Consider the following 17061-nt stretch of genomic DNA (forward strand, 5'->3'; position numbering starts at 1 on the left):
GCCCAGGACTTGTTACTATTTTATGCCAGTCATCTGCAGTTGCCATTTATCCAAGGAATGGGGAACAACACAACTGTTTTCTTATAATCAAAGAACTCCCTTGCCCTATACGTGTTCCTGTTCATATGTCACAATTCGCTATCTGTTTAAGGGTCAGGTCAGAGCTGTGAAACATAGAAACATAGAAATTAGGTGCAGGAGTAGGCCATTCGGCCCTTCGAGCCTGCACCGCCATTCAATATGATCATGGCTGATCATCCAACTCAGTATCCCGTACCTGCCTTCTCTCCATACCCCCTGATCCCCTTAGCCACAAGGGCCACATCTAACTCCCTCTTAAATATAGCCAATGAACTGGCCTCAACTACCCTCTGTGGCAGAGAGTTCCAGAGATTCACCACTCTCTGCGTGAAAAAGGTTCTTCTCATCTAGGTTTTAAAGGATTTCCCCCTGATCCTTAAGCTGTGACCCCTTGTCCTGGACTTCCCTAACATCGGGAACAATCTTCCTGCATCTAGCCTGTCCAACCCCTTAAGAATTTTGTAAGTTTCTTTAAGATCCCCTCTCAATCTCCTAAATTCTAGAGAGTATAAACCAAGTCTATCCAGTCTTTCCTCATAAGACAGTCCTGACATCCCAGGAATCAGTCTGGTGAACCTTCTCTGTACTCCCTCTATGGCAATAATGTCCTTCCTCAGATTTGGAGACCAAAAACTGTACGCAATACTCCAGGTGTGGTCTCACCAAGACCCTGTACAACTGCAGTAGAACCTCCCTGCTCCTATACTCAAATCCTTTTGCAATGAAAGCTAACATACCATTCGCTTTCTTTACTGCCTGCTGCACCTGCATGCCTACCTTCAATGACTGGTGTACCATGACACCCAGGTCTCGCTGCATCTCCCCCTTTCCCAATCGGCCACCATTTAGATAATAGTCTGCTTTCCCGTTTTTGCCACCAAAATGGATAACCTCACATTTATCCACATTATACTGCATCTGCCAAACATTTGTCCACTCACCCAGCCTATCCAAGTCACCTTGCAGTCTCCTAGCATCCTCCTCACAGCTAACACTGCCCCCCAGCTTAGTGTCATCCGCAAACTTGGAGATATTGCCTTCAATTCCCTCATCCAGATCATTAATATATATTGCAAATAGCTGGGGTCCCAGTACTGAGCCTTGGGGTACCCCACTAGTCACTGCCTGCCATTGTGAAAAGGACCCGTTTACTCCTACTCTTTGCTTCCTGTTTGCCAGCCAGTTCTCTATCCACATCAATACTGAACCCCCAATGCCTTGTGCTTTAAGTTTGTATACTAATCTCTTATGTGGGACCTTGTCGAAAGCCTTCTGGAAGTCCAGATACACCACATCCACTGGTTCTCCCCTATCCACGCTACTAGTTACATCCTCGAAAAATTCTATAAGATTCGTCAGACATGATTTACCTTTCGTAAATCCATGCTGACTTTGTCCAATGATTTCACAGAAGCTGCTCTTCTGTTGTTACTGACTACTTGTCGAATCGCATGGATTTCCTTCACCATGTTTTGAGCTCTGGTTCATAGCATCTCTCTCTAGCTTGCTTGGGATGTTTGACATCTTGTCCCTGGCTACACAGCAGATATTAGAAACATAGAAACATCGAAAATAGGTGCAGGAGTAGGCCATTCGGCCCTTCGAGCCTGCACCTTGTGATGCGTTTCCGATACCTCAATGAATTGGTAATCGGACAGGTTCACAGTTCACTTTCCATTCCGTGCTGTTAGCTGATGTTTCCCGTCAGGTCAGCAGTGGTGCTCGACTTGGTGTCAATAATTTTAGATTAACGAGTGTGGAATTGCTTAACACGTTTACTGCTGAATTTAAAACAGGAAATGCTAGAAATGCTAAACAGGTCGGGCAGCATCTGCGGAAAGAGAGACTGTCAATGTTTCAAGTCAGAGAGACTGGATCAATGAATTGGATGAGAATGTGCAAGGTATTATTAGTCATTATTAGTAATTAGTAACTTCCCCAACATCGGGAACAATCTTCCTGCATCTAGCCTGTCCAACCCCTTAAGAATTTTGTAAGTTTCTATAAGATCCCCTCTCAATCTTCTGAATTCTAGCGAGTACAAGCCGAGTCTATCCAGTCTTTCTTCATATGAAAGCCCTGACATCCCAGGAATCAGTCTGGTGAACCTTCTCTGTACTCCCTCTATGGCAAGAATGTCCTTCCTCAGATTAGGAGACCAAAACTGTACGTAATACTCCAGGTGTGGTCTCACCAAGACCCTGTACAACTGCAGTAGAACCTCCCTGCTCTTATACTCAAATCCTTTTGCTATGAATGCTAACATACCATTTGCCTTCTTCACTGCCTGCTGCACCTGCATGCCTACTTTCAATGACTGGTGTACCATGACACCCAGGTCTCGTTGCATCTCCCCCTTTCCTAATCGGCCACCATTCAGATAATAGTCTACTTTCCTGTTTTTGCCACCAAAGTGGATAACCTCACATTTATCCACATTATATTGTTGTGATCAAGTAATGAAACTCTGCTCTGCCCCAGAATATGGAGTGTTGATGGGATCAACAGATCCCTGAACATTCTCAGCAGTGATTTCTTTGCTTGAAATTCTAGAATGGACAAAAATACAAGTATCTGTCATCAACTGATCCTTTTTAAGATCAACAAGGAGAAAATGAAGTTTCTTTAGATTTCCTTAACATGCAGTTATAGATGTAACAGGATTTCTTTGCTGTAAACTATTCCAGAGAGCATTACTGTTTTATTCAGTCAATTGCACCCATTGTGTTAATCAGCAATGATCCCCCCTGAACATACAGGTCAATATATGTATGCCAGCATGCACGTCAACCTCAGATAAATCATACTGGTTTTGGTTGATAGGTTTATAATGAGTAATATTGGGAAAATGGTCCATTAACATTACTGTTAATGAGTATTAAATAATGCCAAGGACACAGTGTTGTAGCAGTATAGAGGTTGCCTCACAGTACCAAAAGCCCAGGTTTGATCCCGACCTTGGCTGCTGTCTATGTGGAGCTTGCATGTTTTCCCTGTGACTGCGTGGGTTCTCTCTGGATCCTCCAACATCCCAAAACCTTGAATGTTTGTTGGTTAATTGGCCGCTATAAATTGTCCCTCATGTGTAGGGAGTGGATGAGAAAGTGTGACAACATAGAATGTGTGAGATCAGATGATCGATGGTGAGTGTGGACTCGGTGGATGAAGGACCTGTTTCCACGCTGAATTTCTAAACCAAACTAAACATCAGTGACAATTCGGCCAGAGATTTTTTTTTTGCCATTATTTCAAGCAATTTATCTTCCCCTGAGGCTAGACAAAAGCCTCAAATGAACACGTCATCCAACAGACAGCACCCCCTGCAGTTCACCGACGTGATAGCGAGACCTTTCAACAGACTATGCAACACATCACAGCAGGAATAACATCTAAACAGAGAGTAGGCAGCAGGCAGCACCACATTACATGCACCATCTGATCTTCCTTCTCCGACGTTAATGCTCCAAGTATTCATTTTAAGAAAGCCATGATGGTACTAATTAATTTATTCAGGGTGCCTTCAGCATACATTTAATCACAATTCCGTTTCTGCATGAAATAATCTGTTACTTTGACTCCAGGCAATACGTCTGGTACACTGCCTCTTATTTCCTAGCCAAAGCAATAACAAAACTGTAGTTTAATTAATCTATTAAAGCACCCAATAGCAATCTATTAAATATAGATTTATAAATGTCTGGATTTAAGTTTCATCATTTATCAATCGATCACTTAGTTATTTTTGAATTTAACAATGATAGATTCCTGACATTAGAGTTCAGTTTAGATACAGTGCGGAAACAGGCCCTTCAACCCACCGAATCCGCGCCGGCAAGCGATCCACGCACACTAGCACTATCCTGCACTCTAGTTACAATTTTATCAAAGCAAATCAACCTATAAACTTGTATGTCTTTGTAGTGGGGGAGGAACCGGAGCACGTTCCTTTAAAGTCAAAGTCAATTTTATTTGTCACATCCACCCAAAGGTGCAGAGAAATGAATTTGCCAGCAGCGATGCACTTAAAAAAAAACACACAATAGAATTTAACACAAGGTGATGAGCAATTTAGAAGGATGAGTGGGGAATAATTGAAACTTACCGGATAGTGAAAGGCCTGGATAGAGTGGATGTGGAGAGGATGTTTCCACTAGTGGGAGTGTCTAGGACCAGGGGGCATAGCCACAGAATTAAAGGACGTTCCTTTAGGAAGATGAGGAGGAATTTCTTTAGTCAGAGGGTGGTGAATACATTGCCAAAGAAGGCTGCTGAGGTCAAGTCAATGGATATTTTTAAGGCAGAGATAGAAAGATTTTTGATTAGTACAGGTGTCAGGAGTTATGGGGAGAAAGCAGGAGGATGGAGTTAGAGGGAGAGATAGATCAGCCATGATTGAATATCGGAGTAGACTTGATGGGCCGAATGGACTGATTCTGCTCCTATCACTCATGAACATATGAACACGAGGGAAAAACTCACAAGGTTGCAGGGAGAACGTACAAACTCCGTACAGACAGCACCCAAAGTCAGTCCCTGGCGCTGTGAGGCAGCAACTCTACCGCTGTGCCACTGTGCAAAATAGTATTTGTAATTTAAAATCTAATTACATGTAAGGCATGTATGCATCGAATGACAACGTTTTCCCTGTGTATTTCAATTTGCCGAGCTTGCCTGGCCCTGTAAACTGCGGAAGGAAGGAAGGGAGTAGTATTGTACCCAGCAATTCTCAGGTCATTGACAGTATCCAGGAAAACGACAATGCAAACATTTGGCACACCAATTTGCATATTTTATCGCCACTAATTATAAGCGTATCTAATTGCAGAAATTGATCCCCTAAATCTGACATTTTAAAACGTTTTTAATTCCTTGTGGAAACAAACCCAATTTAATATATTCAGTCATTGTAAAACAGTAAGTCTGATCACAGATTCCTAAATCAGTCAGAAAAGGCATGTTATAAGACAAAAATATATTTTATTTGTTATTTCAATTTTGGAGATAGACTTTCCAAGTGTTGACCCGATGATCAGAGAATATATAAACAAATCTAATGGAAAGAAATCAAATGTATCCAACATCAGCCTTGCTACTTACTTATATACAACGCCTCCATCTTTTAACTTTTAACATACCTATCATTAAAACAAGTGAAAGATGTTCCAACTAAATACCACTGCTGTTTAACTACACATACCACCATACACACCATAGTTATGCTCAATAATGCATTTATTTTTTGATGCCAAACCCTTTCACTGATATCCAGTAACATTACCACAAAGTGAAAGCAATATGAAAAATTTAAGGCATCACAGTATATCATCAAACACGCAAATCGGCTAAAGTCCTGTGCAAAAAAGGTACAAATTAATGATGACAAGAATAACATTTTGAAGTAAGCCTCCAAAATGGAGCTGACAACATCAGGTACAGCAAGACATTTCTGGTGCTGAAACATTGCTATAAATCAGGTGTTTTTGGCAATGCTGTATTTCTGGTGATCTTGTACTGTACTTAGGCAGATCAGGTGTACATTCAGCAGCATACACCGAGACATTCACACGCACACACACACACACACACACCTGGACAGATTCATTATTCTATAATCCTTCACCAAAATTCAATAACCTCCACATTATACTGAAAAACATTTACACCCAAATTTCAGATTAGAAAAGTTATGAAAAAATATGCTTCAAATAGCATACAATAGGACCACTAGTTCTCATTTTCTGTTCCATCATAATTCAGTGTAAGCAATTCCACTGTCTCAGCAGCAGTACTTCAGAATTATATTTCTACTCTTAAAAGAGCACCTTTAAAAATTAAGCTTCTCTGTTAACAGTTTAACTGCGATTGAGGGAGCTCCGATTACAAAATAATCCAGTGTGTATCAGGAAACCAATGGGAAAAGTAACAGCAATAATATTGAAGACACTAATTGCAAAAATGGTTCATTTGGTTCACTCTCCCAGTACATAGTCTGTGTGCAACTCTAAACCAGTCCATTACTACTGTTAATCGCAGAATGTAAATGAGACGTAAAGATCATATCAAGCACTCCAGCACATTGATTGTTGATCAATCTTCTTACATTCAGTTTATCAATTACATTAATGTCAGCAACATTAGTTTATTCCTAATTTATAATATTATTTGCTGCAATTAGATGCAACCAGCGCTTTGTCTGTGGACTGAAAGGTGCCGACACACACACGCCGTTCCCTGCTGTTGGTGTCTACAGCAATCATCGTCCTATAAACTGCTTCAATTGTTTAAGAGTCTGACCTTCATTTAATTTCACTCTTTGAACTTTAGTAACCATTCTGTGATATTTAAAAAATTGGAGAATTTAAAAAATCTAGTTTTTAGTCGGCTGTTTTTAGTTGCATACAGTCACTAAAATAAAACTATGTTAAATAGTGAAATGTAAATTAACTATACACAATTGTAGAGGAGAAGAAAATGTAAAATAAATGCCTAAATCTTAAGATCTATGAAGGTAGATTAGGTGGTAAGCACGTACAGAGTCAGGTTACCTCCACACGACCAACAACATTCATGCACAGCATAAAGCTGCACGACATCTGAGATTAAAACACATCCATTGGTTTAAAGTAACTTGGACCTGTATGAATTTTACAGCACTAGAGTGCACCATTTCACTCTGCCCCCCCCCCCCCCCCCACCCGCGGCCCTTTATTTGTACAAAATACAGTGGTGTGAATAGTTGGAGGATTATTAAATAGATTGCACATGAATGCTTTTGTACTTGTTGTTATATAAAAAGATTGCTAGAGGTTGTGATGGGCAGAGCTTAGATGGTGGAGATGGTGTAACTACAGGCTCTGTATGGCTGATCTTCCACATTGTATGTGTCAGCAGTCAGATCAAGGTGTATGCAAATCTTCAGTTGTTATTCATTCCTGCAGCATCAACTTTCCCCAAACGGACAACCAAGAACGTGACAGAATTCACTCCAAGATTTCCACCCAATGCCATGTGCTGTAGTAGGCCAGACATATCCTCTCCTACAGTCATGAGACTTGGCAATAAAGATGAATGTTAATATCAGACCAGTGGGGCTGGTGTGATACATTGATGTTCATTGATGTAGTGTGTCTTCATCGCTTTCCGTTTCATCCTGAAACTCGTTGCTGAGAAGTGATTTCTTTGAACCCATCGACATCATTCGGATCTCATCTTCGTAGTCGTCCCGATGCTGCCTCAATCGATGGAAGCCGTCTTTCTGGTGACTGGACTTGAAGGAGCAAACACACCAGACAATGCAGGCAGTCACAATCACTGCTGACAAAGCTGCACCTAAATGTAGATGGAAAAATCATCCTTGTTTAATCTCCATCACACAAATGAATCATCAAACCACAAGATACTACAGATGCTGGTTTACAAAAAGACAAGAGCACGGATCGGTAACTTCTTGGGTCTGAAGAAGGGTCCCTACCCAAAATGTCACTTATCCATGTTCTCCAGAATGGCTGCCTGACCCCCCTTAGTTACTCCACGATTTTCTGTCTTAAATTATCAACGTTGCAAGAACGCAGTCATTTATAACAACAAAATCAACAGTGTTATGGACACACAAGTAGAAGAGATTTTCTTGTAGAACACTAGAGAGCATAGCTTTAAGGTGAGACGGGCAAATGTTAAAGGGGAAACACAGTGATGGGTGCGTGGAACATGCTGCTAGCGGTGGTGGTGGAGGCAGATACCATAGTGGCATTTAAGAGAATTTTAGTTAGGCACATGGATAGGCCGGGAAAGGAGGGGTATTTAGGCATTTAAGAGCTGATCTTGGTATCGTGCTTGGCACAGATATTGTGGGCCGAAGGCCCTGTTCCTGTGCAGTTCTATGTTTTAGAAACTAGAATGTTAAACTTAATGTTTAAATATTCCTTTGCATGACAACTTTTCAATCTAATGCCATGCTGAAACACATCTCAAACACTGCTTAAATAACCTGCACAACATTTATATTACAAAGTCTCTCAGTGGCAAAGGTTTGTTCTGCTGACTTGTCTAGATTTCTAGATAGATAAACCGTGATTGAAGAGTAGAGCAGACTCAATGGGTCGAATGTCCTAATTCTTCTCCTATGACTTATGAATTTTCTGAGATCTCAGTTGTTGAGTATAATCATGAATAAGGACCCACAAATCTTGGTACAAAACAGGGAAGCAATTTGGGGATGTAAAAAGGCTGGGCTATGTATGATCTTGTTGAGTGATGGAGCAGATCGGAGGGATTTAGCAGCCCAATCCTGTCCCTACAATCTATCTCACTCCGATTAATTAAGTAATTAATCACTATCAGTGAGCTATTTCAATCTACAGGTTAGTTAACAAGTGTCAGCACAAGCGGTTTATAACACAGTGCTGTTGCATTAGTGCCTACCTGTTGCTGTCACCACCAGTTCTCGGGGCAGTCCAAACAACTTATTATCCAGCTCAACAACCATCACCAAGGTGATGGCTGCCTCATACGGCGACACAAATACCTAAAAGACGCACACAAAAAAATATATATATAATTGATTTGAACCTTTCAAACAGCACCAGGAGAGCACTATAAACCCTTCCCCCTGCAGCAGGTGGGAGTGCCGCTTCTGCCATGACATCTCTCACTTATGGAACCAACAAACTTTAAAGGAAGACACAAGGAACTGTGGACGTTGCAATCTTGAGAAAAAAAAGTGTTGGAGGAACTCAGCGAGTCAGGCAGCATCTGTGGAGGGAATGGACAGGCAATGTTTTGGGTCAAGACCCTTCTTTAGACTAATTTGAGTTTAAATTTAGTTTATTGTCAAGTGTACTGAGGTACAGTGAAAAGCTTTTGTTGCGTGCTAATCAGTCAGCGGAAATACAACACATGATTACAATCGAGCCGTCCACAGCGTACAGATACAGGATAACGGGAACACCATTTAGTCCAGTAAAGTCCAATCAAAGATAGTCCAAGATTCTCCAATGAGGTAGATAGTAGCTCAGGACTGCTCTCTAGTTGGTGATAGGATGGTTCAGTTGCGTGATTACAGCTGGGAAGAAATTGTCCCCAATCTGGAAGTGTGTGTTATAAACGGCAGAACTACATTTAGACACAAGCTGATCACAAAACAAAATGGAAAAGCTGCATTACAATCTATGGTTCTGATTGTGATGCTGATCTACTGACCGTCATGCTGTTTTTATTGGTAGCCAAGCAAAATTAAGATATTAGCATCCATCATGATCCAACAAATCAATATTTTCTCCATTAGGAAACAATTTAGAGACCATTTTGCCACTTTGATAAATGAAGGGGCTAAACATTGATGTCTAATCAACAAAATTGGTGCTTCCAAGTTCAACAATTTGTTCACAGATCACCCACAAGGAACATGATTTATAGCAAGTTCCATCATTCAATTATCTAATTTGAATACAATCTGAAAAACCAGCAATCTGTAAAGGTAGTAATTTGCCGTCTTTGATTTTCTGTTTATCATGTCCTACTGGGTCCATGCCATTTCCCAGGGGAGCAATCTCATTCGCCCCATTTCCCCTCACCACTGCAGGATATTATCTCACATACATGCATCAAAGTGCTTTGGATTCATTTTGCCTTTAATCCACTCAGTGCGGTTTTACAGTAAGAAATTAACCCACCAGCGCCTTCAGTAAAGACCAAAGCAGAGATAACTACCATACCTACCTTGCTGAGCTACCATCTACCTCATTGGTGACCCTCAGACTATCCTTGATTGGACTTTGTTGGCTTAACCTTGCACTGGTCTTTCCGCTGACTGGATAGCATGCAACAAAGGTTTTTCACTGTACCCCACTACACGTGACAATAAACTCAACTGAAATGAACTAAACTGAAATGTCTTAGAACAGAGAAATTAGATGGACAACACAGGAACAGGCCCTTCAGCCCACAATGTCTGTGCTGAACATGATGTCTGTACAAAATCAATATCCCTCCATGTTCGTGCCACTATCAGATCTGCCTCCACCACCACCCCTGGCAGCACGTTCCAGGCACTCACTACCCTCTGTGTAGAAATGTTTCTGCACACATCTCCTTAAACTTTGCCCGTCACCTTGAAATTATCCCCTATTGATACATCCATCCTGGGAACTGACCGTCGACACTATCTATGAGTCTCATCATTTTATATACTTCTATTAGGTCTCTCCTCTTTGGGATGTGGGAAGCACCTGGATGAAACCCATGCCATTACAGGGAGAACGTGTAAACCCCACACAGACAGGACCCAAGGTCAGGATCGAACCCTTGTCAGCGCCCTCCCTGTGGCGACTCTCTGCATACTTTGAGTGCACTGTGACATATCACGTGATAATAAAGTATCGTTCATTCAGGTGAAGATTCCCACGAACCAACCCGGGTCTCTAGCGCTTTGAGGCAGCAGCTCTACCAACTGCGCCACCCTTGCAGTTTTGAATGATTTTTACTTTAACTCCTTTCACAGATACTGCCTGAGCTGGTGAATGTTTCTGCTGTCTGTGTCTTTATTTCAGATTGAGCACCTGCAACTGAGTAGCTGCTCGCTGCCAGGTGAGGATGTTACCTTTTTGCGCTGATGCTGGTAGCCTTCTGCAAGCGCATCAACGTCGTGCGGTCCCGGAGCCAGCAGGATGTGGAAGTAACCTGCCTCCGACGTCGGCACCCTCACGCCTTCATTCAGAATTATATTCGCTCTTGGGATGGGATTCCCGTCATGATCCGTAACCTTTCCACGCAAGCCTTTATGGACCTGGCAGAAAGAAAGATTAGAAGCATTAGATAAACTTCAAAGCAAGCAGAGGCACACACACACACACACCCCAAGAGAGACAGACACACGCGTTATAGCCAGATCTTTACTTTTAAATTGCCCGAGTGTGGTGGAAAGGGATCAGGAACAATATAACCCTTAGACATCCATCCATGGAACAAGTTGCCCAGGGGATGATGCTGGGTGCTTACCTCAACAAGCATGCTCAGCAGAGACCTCTGGTTATCGTGCCAAATTGCACCCAGCTCTTTAGCCAGTGGGAACTTACAGCAGCCGGTGTAAACTGTGATCTCCGGACAGTGGCCATAGGTAACACTAAAGTCCTAGCAGGGCAAAAGATGAGAAAACAAACAATGATAACGGTGCCAGTGTATGGATTATGACACGATAAACAAGAATGTTACACTTTCTACCCAGTGGGCTAAAGCTTTACAAGATAAACATAGATTTAAAACACCAGAATTAAGCTTTTGAAACAAGGAACTGCAGATGCTGGGTTGCACAAAAAAAGACAAAATGCTGGAGTAACTCAGCGGGTCAGGCAGCATCTCTGGAGAACTTGGTTAGATGATGTTTTGGGTGGGGACCCGTCTTCAGACTGGTTATGGTGGTGGGGGGTAGTAAGCTGGAAGAGAGGTGGGACTTCTGGCAACTGATAGGCGGATACAGGTGAGGGGTGGGATTTTTAAAGGCCAGAACTGAAAAGACAAGGAGATTCACAGCAAGACTAGCAAGAGAATGCATTAATCAAGCAGCACACCACTGTGTACAAAATCACAGGGCACCGACAGTCTAGATAGTAAGAACCTTGTTCCCTGCTACATAAAACCAGAGGCAACACATTACAGGCAAAGTTAAAATGTTGAGTAGGGATTTGGGAGAGATTTTTTCCACACTGAATGGTTGGAATGGCACCCCTGAATGGGAGACAGAAGCAGAGGCAGAGGCTTTTGAAACATTTCAGAAATATGTCAGTGTGCATTTAAATCGCCAGTGCACAGAAAGCTGTAGGTCAACTAATGGAAAGTAGGATCCATATGGATGGATATTTGATGCCCCCGTAAGATTACTGTTCTGTACTCTGTGACACATCAAGTATTAATTGGGTTTACGAGCTTGAATTACACTGAGTATTCGGATAGACTGGGGGTTTGTTTGGAATGCAAGAGGCTGAGGGGTGATCTGATGGTCACAAAATCAGGAGGGGCATGGATAGTCGCTTCCCCCAGGGTGGAGGATTCTAAGAATAGAGGGTACAGGCTTGAGGTGAGGGAAGAGAGATTTAAGAGGGACCTCAGAGGGCAACTTTTCACTCAGAGAGTAGTCTGTATCTGGAACAAGCTGCCAGAGGAAGGTAAAGTAGTGGATACAATTACAACTTTAAAAATTCATTTGGTCGGATATATGGATAGGAAAGGTTTACAGGTCAAAAGCATGGACTAGGTGAACGGAAGGGACGGTTCTGTACAACTCTGCGACGATGGCCTTTTGAGAAAGTCTTGAATGAGTCACTTCTAATGTTAACACTGCACAAGTTTGTAGAACGTAATTTTGTCAGCTTTCGGTTACAATTTTATCAGAGAATTTAACCCACCACAAGGGGGCAGAGCAGGAAAAGCTTTTGTTCAGCCAACCAAAGCTTAGGATTTAAAAGTATAACATGTGGCAAACTTTCAGTGACTAAGCACAATACTTTCTGTAGATGATTCCCAGCTTTAATTTATGCAGCTGCATGGTTGGGCACATTAAATGGTTACATGAGTCAACATGCTCTTGTACCTGCTTCAGTAACCCCAACGCCCAGGAATAACTCAGACTGCAGAGACTGCCCGGTCCATCACAGTACTGACCTCCCCACCATCGAAGGTCCATCACAGTACTGACCTCCCCACCATCGAAGGGATCTACAGGAGACAATGCCTCAAAAAGGCAGCCAGCATCACCAAAGACCCACACCACCCTGGCCACCCTCTCATCTCGCTGCTACCATCGGGGAAGAAGGTACAGGAGCCTGAAAACCCTGACCTCCAGATTTAAGAACAGCTTCTTCCCACCAACCACCAGGCTCTTGAACACTGCACAACACTAACCTCAGCAACTGTGATTTTCCACCGACTTTTGTCTTTAATTGTGCTACAGACTGTGTCTTTATTTTTGCAGTTTTGGTTACCTTGTATTACGGGTATTAATCTATTGTATTTTTGATTACCATGTATTATCTGTGTGTTATTGCATTTACAGGCCTGTTTGGCTGCAGCAACAGTTCTGTTGCCGGTACATACGACAATTAAACACTCTCGACTCACCTTCATGCTGTGCATGTGACCATGCCACTGGGCACCACGTACAACGCCACCAGGAATATTCTCATCTGTAACACATTAAACCAGACAGACTTCAGAGGCCAATGTGCTGTTGCGTTCCACAATCATTATTTCATATTCTCAATACTGTAGTTATTGATCAAGATGAACATTTATCATATTCAGGATGTGTAGGAAGGAACTGCAGAAACTGGTTTAAATCGAAGATAGACACAAAATGCTGGAGTAACTCAGTGGGACAGGCGAGCATCTCTGAAGAGAAGGAACGGGTGACGTTTTGGGTCAAGACCCTTCTTCATGCTGGATCTCAACCCAAAACGTCACCCATTTCCTTCTCTCCAGAGATGCTGCCTGCCTCGCTGAATTACTCAAGCATTTTGGTCTATCTTTGATTTACCATGTTCACTTGGGCCCCTGCACCGAGAATAAAGAGGGGCCCGGCAGGCAGTCGCCAAGAACGGAGAATTCTTCATGAAATGATTCATGGTGGTAAAAAAAAAAAAGGCTATTAGACTATCCACACTCTAAGCCCATTTCTCACAATTCTCACAAATTTCTCACAAATGCCAGATAATGTCCAATTCAATTCAATTTGACTTTATTGTCATTGCACAAATACGAGTATAGGTACAATGAAATGCAGTTTAGCGTCTGGCTCCCAGTGGCAAATTTGTAGAGAATGCATTTAGAGTGCATACATGTTTACCTCAACTTAAGCAAGAATGAATTTCCCATTCCACCGTAGATTTCTACTGATCTACTATTTTGGACGTGACTGCAGCCTGGAACCAGCCCAGTGCTCGGGGTCAGCAATAGAGAGAACAGCACAACCTCTGATACTTGCTGACCACACGTCAGAGTAAAGCCACCTAGAGATGGAGGGGTTCTTGATGTACAAGCCTCCATCAGCCGTAATGCCAAAGACAATCAGCCTGATCTGGGCTTGTAAAGTACTAGAATTTGAACAATCCCCAAATCATATTGAAAATATTTCCAATTCCAACAGCAGAGATCTCAGTGCATTTAACCCCAGTGTAAATTCCTACCTGTGTTGTTGGGACAGCCTGGGTGGCCCAGATGCATTTTGGGATGGTTGTTAGAGTACACATTGGCCAGATATTTTAGGGTTTCCTCATTCTCCACTGTTGAAGAAACACCAGATCAGTCAAAATAGTTAATGCAATAATCCCACGTTCAAACAATTTTAATTGAAACAAAATTTGAGAAGGTTCCACTCCTTCAACATCTGCAGTAAGATGCTGCAGATGTTCTACCAATCGGTGGTGGCCAGTGCCATCTTCTACGCTGCCGTGTGCTGGGGCAACAGGGCCAAGGCTGCGGACACCAATAGGATCAACAAACTCATCAGGAAGGCCGGCTCCGTCCTGGGGGTGGAGTTGGAGTTGGATTCACTGGAGGTTGGTCTTGGAGGGGACGATGCTCCTCAAACTGTGGAGCATCCTGGACAATACAGCTCACCCCCTCCATGACACACTGGTCAACCTGAGGAGCACCTTCAGCAACAGACTGGTTCCACCACGATGCAGCAGACCACAGGAGATCCTTCTTCCCTGTGGCTATCAAACTTTGCAACTCCTCCACCCTTCTGTCATGAGGTAGATTGAGACTGAGACTGACAACCATTCCCCCCCCCCCCCCCCCACCCCACACCTCCTCAATCTTTTTGCACATCCCTCAAGCGTTTCCACTCGTCACTTTAATTTTTGTTTCATGTATTTTGTATTTTATGACTGTTGGCGATCAATTTCCCTCCTGGGATAAATAAATTTCTATCGTATCGTATTTACAATTTTACCTAAGCTAATTAGCCTACAAACCTGTGGAAGGAAACCGAAATGCCCAGAGAAAACCCACCCAGTCACAGGGAGAACATAAAAACTCCACAGATAGCGCCCGTGGTCAGGATCAACCCCGGGTCTCTGGCGCTGCGCCACTCAGTGCTGGAGGTGGTGAGTTGGTTACCTGGCCATGTTCATCCTCAATCTAGCCCTCTCCTTACACCCAGAGTCCGACCAGCAGATGGTGCATCATAAATGATCACACAAAGGCTGGTAGGTGTATGGAACGAGCTGCCAGAGGATGTGGTTGATGTGGCAGGTACTGTCGAAACGTTTAGGCACGTACATGGATAGGATAGATTGCGAGGGATATGAGCCAAACACAGGTAGATGGGACTTGTTGGTCAGTAAGGGCAAGTTGGGCTGAAGGGCCTGTTTCCACACTGTAAGACTGACTCTATAACAAATGAACCAGTGACAACACTCTTGCTTGTATTAGACAGGACAAGTTAAGGTTTCCAGCAGCAGTAATGGAGGTACATACCTGTTTGGACAGGCTTGTCGTAAGGATAGGTTGTAAGAAGAGAGCCGCCATCCAAAACAACAGACAGTGTGAATCCTTGGTTGAGGATCAGGTTCTTGACAATGTTTCTGGTCTCAGGCTGCATCTTTGCTAGTTGTTCAGACGAGTTCCCTGAAGTACAAGGTCACCATTTATTGTATCTATAACATGGTCTTCAGGATGTACACACAATCAAAACTCATCTTTCTATTCAGTTTATAAAAGGCATGATAAAAAGTGACAGTAGCATTGGGTTGAATAAGAAAATTATACTCATAACACATGAAGACACAAGATATTGCAGATGCTGGAATCTTGAGGAAAACACAAAAAGTGTTGGAGTAATTCAGCAGGTCAGGCCGCACCTGTGGAGGGAAATGGACAGACAACATTTTGGGTCGGGGTGCTTCTTCAGACTAGACACCTGGAACTGCAGATGCTGGAATCTTGAGCAAAAAACCCCACAACATGCTGGAGTAACTCAGCGGGTCAGTCGCCATCTGTGGGAACATAGATAGGCAATGAAGGGCCCAGAGCTGCAACGTCACATATACAATGTTCTCCAGAGATGTTACTTGACCCACTGAATTATTCCAGCACTTTGTTTTCTAACCCCTTCTTCAGACTCATGGAGTGGAGGGGGTGGAGGAGGAAGATTGATAGGAGTTAGAAAGCCCTTGCCATCCGACCTCTCTACCAGTTGTACCGATCCATCAGTCTGATGAAGATAGCCAACCCTAAACATCATCTGTCCACTCTCCAAAGCTGCTACCCGACCCACTGAGTTCCACAAGCAGTTTTTTCATAATACACATGCACATCACTCAAGTTAATTTTACCCATCAATTATTTACATGATAGCTGAATTATGCTTCTGTTTAACTAGCTAGAATTATCAATGATTGGTACGCTGGAATTCAGAAGATTGAGGGGGGATCTTATAGAAACTTACAAAATTCTTAAGGGGTTGGACAGGCTAGATGCAGGAAGATTATTCCCGATGTTGGGGAAGTCCAGAACTAGAGGTCACAGTTTGAGGATAAGGGGGAAATCTTTTAGGACCGAGATGAGAAAATATTTTTTTACACAGAGAGTGGTGAATCTCTGGAACTCTCTGCCACAGAAGGTAATTGAGGCCAGTTCATTGGCTATATTTAAGAGGGAGTTAGATGTGGCCCTTGTTGCTAAAGGGATAAGGGGGTATGGAGAGAAGGAAGGTTTGGGATACTGAGTTGGATGATCAGCCATGATCATATCGAATGGCGGTGCAGGCTCGAAGGGCCGAATGGCCTACTCCTGCACCTATTTTCTGTGTTTCTATGATTATTAATTAAATCCCGTTGATTAAAATGATCTCAAAATAAAGTGTATTTTTTGATGACCTGGACCAATTTATTTCTCAAATATTGGATTAAATATTGATCACGACTATTCACAGCCCTTATATATTGATGAAACAATTGATGTTATCAACACAGGGCCTGGGTGAAT

General features: G+C 42.8%; 1 protein-coding gene across 1 annotated transcript in view; it reads right to left on the bottom strand.

Moving 5' to 3' along the window:
- Positions 1–5044: 5044 nt before the first annotated feature.
- cpda (carboxypeptidase D, a) overlaps positions 5045–17061 on the bottom strand; it is a 47350-nt gene continuing 35333 nt past the window's right edge. Inside the window, exons 15-21 of the mRNA XM_055658189.1 lie at positions 15553–15702; positions 14256–14351; positions 13192–13256; positions 11077–11208; positions 10679–10864; positions 8503–8605; positions 5045–7410 (exon numbers count right to left, since the gene is read on the bottom strand). Coding sequence (XP_055514164.1) covers positions 7193–7410; positions 8503–8605; positions 10679–10864; positions 11077–11208; positions 13192–13256; positions 14256–14351; positions 15553–15702 — 950 coding nt within the window. The 3' untranslated portion in view covers positions 5045–7192. The remainder of the gene's footprint in view (positions 7411–8502; positions 8606–10678; positions 10865–11076; positions 11209–13191; positions 13257–14255; positions 14352–15552; positions 15703–17061) is intronic.

The sequence above is a fragment of the Leucoraja erinacea genome, chromosome 28 (genome assembly GCF_028641065.1).
Source record: "Leucoraja erinacea ecotype New England chromosome 28, Leri_hhj_1, whole genome shotgun sequence".
In the NCBI taxonomy this organism is placed as follows: Eukaryota; Metazoa; Chordata; class Chondrichthyes; order Rajiformes; family Rajidae; genus Leucoraja; species Leucoraja erinaceus.